Source organism: Montipora capricornis, chromosome 6 (assembly GCF_036669925.1).
Source record: "Montipora capricornis isolate CH-2021 chromosome 6, ASM3666992v2, whole genome shotgun sequence".
Classification (NCBI taxonomy): Eukaryota; Metazoa; Cnidaria; class Anthozoa; order Scleractinia; family Acroporidae; genus Montipora; species Montipora capricornis.
The window spans coordinates 46,687,078-46,694,577 of NC_090888.1; the positions used below are offsets into that span (position 1 = coordinate 46,687,078).

The following is a 7,500-nucleotide window of genomic DNA, read 5'->3' on the forward strand; positions in this document are numbered from 1 at the left end:
ACAATGGTGGAGATATCGGGATGATATCTTTGACCTTTGGCAACAGGGCCCTGCTGCACTGAATTCCTTCACTGAGTACATTAATTCGCTGTACCCCACGATTAAATTTGAATTAGTTCATTGGGAAAGCAAACTTAATGTCCTAGATGTTACACTCCATTTAGTTGATGGTTTTATCCAAACAGATGTTTACTCTAAACCTACTGATAACCATTTATATCTTCCTCCATCCATTGCCCATCCTAAGCATGTTTTCAAGGCAATTCCGTTTGGGGTCGCTTTGAGACTGCATAGAAATTGTTCTAAGGATTGTTTCCTCGACAAAAGGCTGAAGGAGTATAAGGGCTACCTAGTTGACCAGGGATATCCAGAAGAATTGGTCTCACGAGAATTTTCTAGAGCGGCGAGCATTCCAAGAAATGATTTACTCCAAGCCAAAGTCAGAGATTCCAAAAAGATTTTTCGTTTTGTTCTTACATATAACCCTAATTTACTGTCTATTAATGGGTTGATTAAAAAGCATTTTCATTTTTTGCTCTCATCGCCAAAACTTAAGGAGCTTTTTCCATTGAATTCCATAATTTCATCCTTTCGCAGGTCTAAGAACCTCAAGGAAATTCTGGCACCTTCTAAGTGTAGAAAGGGCTCACCAGAGTCAATTACATTGCCATCAGCGGGGTGTTTCACTTGTAACAAAACCAGATGCGATCTGTAAGAATTTCTTGGTCAACTCGCAAACCTTCTCGAGCGCACAAACGGGTAAAACATATTTTGTTCGGCAGAAACTCTCGTGCAATTCAGCGAATGTTATTTATTTGGTTCATTGCAAGAAGTGTAATCTCCAATATGTCGGTTCTACCACGACCGAATTTAAAGTTAGATTTGGAAATCACAAATCTTCTATGAAAACAAACAAAAAAACTTGCGAAGATGCCTCACATTTTAACCGAACCCCACATGTGTTATCGGACTTTACATTTCAATGTATTGACCAAATCCAAAACAGTACGTCCGAGAACACTGAAAATTTACTCATCACCAAAGAAGCATACTGGAGTGCGCAGTTGTTTTCCCTTTCACCTTTCGGGTTGAATAAAAGACAAGAATTCCATTCAAAAAATCGCATCCACTATACTTGACTTTAGCGGACTTAGGGCAAGTTGTTGCATATTTCTTAAGGTGTTTTTTAACACTGAATTCTTTTAAAAAAAGTCCTTTTGTATGCTTTAGATAGTTATAAGTGTTAATTGTGGTTATTTCAGTGTTCAGGGGCCCCCTTCGGGGATTCCTATTGTTTTCTTTGAATTTCTTATGTAACCGGTTTTTATTCATTGTTGTAAAACCCTATTTAAGTTGTAGATTTTTCTACCGACTCTTTTGTAACTGAAGAAGGTCGAGAGACCGAAACGTTTTAAAGAACTTTAAATTTTTTTATAGTTTTTAAACCAAAAGTTGTCCATTTTCGCCTTCATTTTTAACCAGTTTTTTATCATCTACCGAATCAGGACTGTGAATCCTTGTGATCCTTTTGGTTGGCATCTTTGTTGGCTCAGGAAGCACTCATAACCGTCTTTCTATATATATATATATATATATATATATATATATATATATATATATATATATATATATACACCCGTTTACAAAAACGTTGCAATTTCAAAGTATATATGATATATATATGTCTTTTGTTTTCTCGTCAAAAAGGTGTTGACAGGAAAAATAATATGGGGCCATTTTTACAAAAGGAAAGAACAATAGCTGCTGTCAAACCTTTTGTAGGGTTCGAAATAATTAATGTCCATAAAACAAAAGAAGAAAGCGAACATAACAGTACCTAATTAGCAAGGCCTAATCGGACTAACAATGGTTCTTCTGTCCTCCGCAATTTTAGTCCGGTTTATGAAAGTCTACCCCAAAACACGTATTGTTTGCGATTGCTTGTCATGCCGACAAAGCCACGAACTATTGTCATCCTCCGGATGCAATAGCGAGGAAGCACGAGTAGCACTTTACTCATGGTTTTGCTTATAATAGCCCTTTTCACGGTTAGTTTTTCTCATTACAATGTAATCTAACGTGGGAGGGAGGCAATTTCGGGTTGAAACTACAAAATAGCCCAAAATTGCCTCACATACATGCCAGATTACATTGTAATGCAAATGAGAAAAACTAACCGTGAAAAGGGCTATTCTGCTCGATTTCGGCCTTGCTGGCATGAGCCCCGTGCGATGGTGAATCATTCAAGGTTTAAATGACTTAAATGCGTCATAAATTTTGGTTGGTTCGGGGATGTTTTGTTTTGCGGATTTATAGACCACACACATCTTTGTGATGGCTACCCGTAAATTATTAGTTCGGGTAATGAACGACCCCAACAATAAGAGAACTTTTAAAAAATTCAGGATTGAAGAGTTCCCGGAGATGGATGTACAGAGTACCACGCGAATGCTTGTTGATATGTATGGAGAACACCTTGGTTTCAGTGAGGCAGAAAGGGCTGAAATTGGTTATATCGGCTATTCAAACAAAAAATTTAAAATTACATCAAATGATGACCTTCAGAGGGCTTTCGAAAGTGGCGAACTGCACAAGAATCAGCAAGCAGTCTTCTATATATGTAGAAAGCAGGAAGAGAGCGCTTCAAAACGAACTGCCAAAGATGTCGCGCAAGGTAAGTATAACTCTACTGCTGCGTTTTGAGTTCTTCATTTGTTTTTATAACATTAATTTTTTTAACGTTTTTCTTAGGAAAAACAGCCCCAGTGCAAGTGTCCCCAGACGACAGCGAGACAGATTCGGACGATTCCTCGAAAAACAAGAGACCACGAAAACAGTCGAAGGGAAAATCACTGGAAAAAACTATCGAACGACTACGTTCCATCCACGAAGATAAGTGGGGCCTCGGAGAATACAGGCTGTGGGCAACCGCATTGGTAAATTCGAGGAGACGTGAACATAAACCATTTTTTTTATCATGTATTTCTACGTAGTTTCCACTTGTATGATTTTGGGCTTTCATGTTTTGAATTTTTTTCAAGAAGAACAAAGCAAAGCGTAATGAACAAATGTATATTGAATACTCAGGTTTGATGGGAGCTAAGTGCGTTTTTGTTGATCTGTTGGTTAAAGTGGCTTTATGAAAATATTACCATTCAGTGTCATTTCCTTAAAATCGCTGGTCATGAATGGCTCGGGTACTTTTCAGCGTTAATTCAGTGTAACTTTAATTTCCACAGGAAAGGGGACATCACAGTAGTTATCAAGAGCCACCAGACTACCCTGTATTCTCAAATACTTCCAAGAAACGAACCAAAAGCGCATCTGAGCTTACACAAGCATTAACTGAAGTAGCATCTGTATTTCTAAAAAGCAGCAGATCCGACGTATCTTCCCATGCTGAACAGGTAAGTGTCCAAGCTTGTTTGAATTGAATAGTTAAAGATTGATTGACAAAACACATGGGCAACTGTGAGTTTTTTCAAGTCTCCTTCAACGTACTTCTTTTATCGCTTACGTTCTCTAAAACAACTAACAAATAGATTAAGAATATTTTTTTCTTTCCCAAAGGAAAGAAATGGTTTTATGTTGATTGCGACGTTTTGAGCAACTTTCCAGCTTCCAGTTGGGGCATTCCTGCCATCCGGGATGTCATTCCTTGGTAAACCTTATAAGGCATACAAACAAAGCGTGACTTCTCTTTCACTCGCTTCTACAAGCAAGTAAAGATCAAATTTCCGTCCCTCCCTCTCTCCCTCCCTGTTTTCTGTCGTTTGCATATAGTGGGTTTGCCCTCACCTTTCCTGGGACTACGCCTTTTAGATTTGGCTTTTCCCATGTTACTATAATGAGTTTTAATAAACGGCCATGCCCATCAGGGTTTGGCCGAAATTTATCCATACACATGATTCAATTACTGTTGTCCTATCAAGCGGAGCTCGCCCTAAGCAACACCTTGCCAACAGTAGTTATCTTTAGGATAAGGAGCATGAAGCTTCAAGATAAAAAATATGATTTTTGTCTACATCTGACCTCCTTAGGCATCCGCTGATAAAGCCACATACAACAGGACAGAGCTATTAAAACAGATGCAGATGCTAAGCGAGCTATACCAATCAGGAGCTCTCTCCAAAGAAGAATTCGAAGAACAGAAGAAAAATGTCCTGCGTGACATCTCAAAATGTTAGCCCAAAGTAACAGATGTAATAAATTGTTTTATTTTTATTGTGTTATTTAAGGATTTAAATAATCCACATTCCTGGACTTTAAAGAGATCTTTACTTAAAAATGACAATAAAAAAAGGAAGGAAAAGAAAAGATTCTGAAACGGCTGTGGATAGTGTGTCTTTCGTGAACGTACCATACCATCTTGACCTCGGCCGATATTCCCCTAGTGCGCACTTGGTTTAAATATACTATACGGTGTTTAACATTTACTTGACTTTTCACCCATCGGGCAAGCTGCTAAGGCGTGGGAAACTAAAAAAGTGCGACGTTCAAAACATAATTTGCTTAATAAATGGAGCTTTCCACGATCTCGGGAAGGAACAACCCGTTGAATTTTAATTTTTCTTGACTGACTTCTATTGATAGATGATTTTAATAAATTTGGAACAAACTGAAAGAAAGACACAACACAGTATTTATCGGACTTGTGAACAGGGGAGTATTGTTTGGAACCCCACTTTTAGGCTTGTCTACGTGTAATTGGAGTTGTTGTCGAAGGGAAGTGATAACAGTACCTTCTGTATCATAAGGAATTAAAGATAGGATTAAGTTGTTGCTGAAAGTAGGATAGAGCAATTCTTCAGCCTGCCGTGGTGTGAGGACGCTACGGCAGAGCTCCGTCAAGTTTTAGCTGGGAGTGCCAGTTAAAAAGTACACAGTTGACCCGCCTAGATTAGATTTACTATTTGCGAGCCAACTGTAAAAAAAGTTAAGAATTGTAATGTTATATTGTGACAATAAAGTTCAAAGTTCAAGTAAAGTTCAAGAATGTCCACTTTATTTTAATACGTCTATGTTTGATTTTACTTATACCACCGTATACATAAACTTTCAAATCTGAATCCAGTCAATTTATAAGTACAGTTCTACGGCAATGACTGGGTGACTGTAAATGAATGTTCGTTACGAATAACCACAGTGTGTATAAAGTGATTGTACATCACTTCTAGTGACGTGAAAGAATCCCCTCAATATCATTTCTTGTGGGTCTGGCGTGATAAGAAACATCAAATCGTTTGCTCGAAGCCATCCTTTTACTATAGAAAATACTCCTTCGATTGGATTTAATTCGGGACAATAAGGTGGGAGATATAAAAGAAGTGCCCCAGTAGCCTCTACAATCTCCTCTACACCTGCGACGTGATGGGCTGCATGGTTATCTGTAAAACCAACAATGAAAGAATTAAATAAGCGAATTTTCATTTGTTTCAAATGGTAGGATAAGTTTGAGGTCTTTTGTTAGCAACATTTCTCTGACCTGGCCCCAGTGTTCAGAGGGTGGATAACGCTATCCACTGAATTAACTCAATAGGTTTTGCTACTATTTATCTGCTGGATGGTGATTTATCCCAGGTGGATAGCGCTACCCATCCTTTGAACAACTATGGCCTTATATCTTGTGGGGGCGAAAATTAAAGATTGTGCACGGTCATCTATGGTAGAAGAGGAGTACTATGATTCATTCACCTGCAGCACTTTTGATCATCTACTGATTAACGTTTTTATTTAGATAGCAAAAGAAGGTCGATCTTTACAGATCGCAATAAGGTAAAAAGTGTCTTTTTTTCTTTATCACGCCTTCTGAGATCGAGTTCAAACATTTGCGCAAACATTTCCGGCCATACGATCCGTGCATTGCCAGATCAGGTCACGAAGAGATTGTTACAATCAACACCTACCCATAACAACAACAGATCGGTCATTGACTCCGTTATACGGCTGAAGCTGGGGTGCGATCTCATTCCTCAGGAAGCGTTTAAACCTTCTGCCATTCAGCGTTTTCCTTGTCATGTGTGCCGCTATAAGGCCATCATAACTGACAGCTGATATAGATGTAACTCTTGGAGAACGAGGATTTACATACCGACCCGTAGCAATCTGTCCTCTCACGTTATAACCATAATTTCTGGTTACTCCACGATCCTGTTACAAATTTGAAATGGTCGCAAATTGAGAATGTTCAGTTCTAAGAGAAAAAAGGACTTCATACCAACCGAATTCAATTTATTCCTATCAATGAATTGTTGTCAATAGTATACTTACAAAAAAGCACTCATCCAAAAACACAAACTCCTCTGGACGAAAGACAGCAATAGTCTCTTGATACTCCCGTCTGAGCTCTAAATTTTTTCGAAGGGCTATTTTCTTCACCTATGTTATAGTGTTATAAAAGTAAAGTTGACAAATTCATTCTTCCAACTGCCCTTCCCAATAATTTTGCGTTTTAATTAATACATTTACCCGTTTGTATGAGTAGCCATTGTGCCTCAAAATACGATGAAGACCGACTAAGTTTGAAGAGCTCCCGGTTGAATCAATTAAATATTGCTCCATTTCCTTCAAATAACTTGTGGGATTGTTCAATACGTGTTCCATGAGCACAAGAAGCTGCGCTCTTGTTAACAACGCTGCAATGTCTGGCCTTCCTATTCTTGCCGGGCGTACGTGACCATATTCTGCCAATCTTTGTAGTATACGGTGCACTGTAGACATTGATATCCTTAAATGGCGCGCTATAGACCTCTTAGTTTTGTTCTCTACAATGTGCAGCTCTATGATACGCCAGCGAAGATCCAAGCTATATGGAGCAGGCATTGAGAAGGACTGCTTCCGTAAAGAAAATACAAGTAGCTTTTTCTTTGAACTTGTTGCGTCGATTCTTGAATATTAATTTTGTTAGAACAAAAACGTATTGTTCCTTCAGCGTGAAATACACATACTTCGTGTCTCACCTTTTTGACGAGAAAACAAAAGACATATATATATCATATATACTTTGAAATTGCAACGTTTTTGTAAACGGGTGTATATATATATATATATATATATATATATATATATAGATGAATGAATAATCAGGACACGATCATACTTTTGCCTCTGGTTTTCATACAGGTCTGTTTCGTACAGGACGTTTAGTTTGTCCTGCACTCATCAGTGTGTAACCAAGAGTGATTTTATTCGTTGAAGATTACCCCTTTTTAGTCATACATGGCCGTTCGTGCTGCACGCTCCTATTTACCTAACGTTCCTCAATAGGTATTTCTCATTATGTCTACATTTACTAATCAACTCGTTGCGCTTATTGAGTGTTGCTGTTTGCGGCTGGCATATGATGTAATATTTCTCAGCTATGCATAAATTACAACGTTTTGTCGCGTTAGTATAATGCGAGGCGTGACAAAGAATTTTCCACGAAATTGTATAGTCGGTGTTGCTGTCCTTTAATTTATGCATAGCTGAGAAATATTACATCATATGCCAGCCGCAAAC

At 38.3% G+C, this 7,500-nt stretch overlaps 2 protein-coding genes across 2 annotated transcripts; one reads left to right on the top strand and one right to left on the bottom strand.

Annotated features, from left to right (window-relative positions):
• The first annotated feature begins 2,188 nt into the window (after window positions 1-2,188).
• Window positions 2,189-4,269, top strand: LOC138052296 (uncharacterized). Its single transcript, XM_068898702.1, has 4 exons — window positions 2,189-2,674; window positions 2,752-2,936; window positions 3,240-3,407; window positions 4,041-4,269. Exons 1-4 carry the CDS (start codon window positions 2,335-2,337, stop codon window positions 4,185-4,187), a joined length of 840 nt encoding a protein of 279 aa, XP_068754803.1. The 5' UTR covers window positions 2,189-2,334; the 3' UTR covers window positions 4,188-4,269.
• A 725-nt stretch (window positions 4,270-4,994) lies between these two features.
• Window positions 4,995-6,918, bottom strand: LOC138052294 (uncharacterized). The gene is made up of 4 exons (XM_068898700.1): window positions 6,469-6,918; window positions 6,271-6,378; window positions 5,907-6,150; window positions 4,995-5,387 (listed from the first exon to the last, which is right to left on the bottom strand). The coding sequence occupies exons 1-4, from the start codon at window positions 6,820-6,822 to the stop codon at window positions 5,131-5,133; spliced, it is 963 nt and encodes a 320-aa protein (XP_068754801.1). The 5' UTR covers window positions 6,823-6,918; the 3' UTR covers window positions 4,995-5,130.
• Between the last annotated feature and the right edge of the window lie 582 nt (window positions 6,919-7,500).

Coding starts and splice junctions, on each gene's coding strand:
- LOC138052296 (XM_068898702.1), top strand. CDS start 2,335: ATGGCTACCCGTAAATTATTAGTTCGGGTAATGAACGACCCCAACAAT. Junction 2,675..2,751: donor TGCCAAAGATGTCGCGCAAG/GTAAGTATAACT, acceptor CGTTTTTCTTAG/GAAAAACAGCCCCAGTGCAA. Junction 3,408..4,040: donor TATCTTCCCATGCTGAACAG/GTAAGTGTCCAA, acceptor TGACCTCCTTAG/GCATCCGCTGATAAAGCCAC.
- LOC138052294 (XM_068898700.1), bottom strand. CDS start 6,822: ATGCCTGCTCCATATAGCTTGGATCTTCGCTGGCGTATCATAGAGCTG. Junction 6,151..6,270: donor TTTTGGATGAGTGCTTTTTT/GTAAGTATACTA, acceptor AATTTGTAACAG/GATCGTGGAGTAACCAGAAA. Junction 5,388..5,906: donor CCGATCTGTTGTTGTTATGG/GTAGGTGTTGAT, acceptor TTGGTTTTACAG/ATAACCATGCAGCCCATCAC.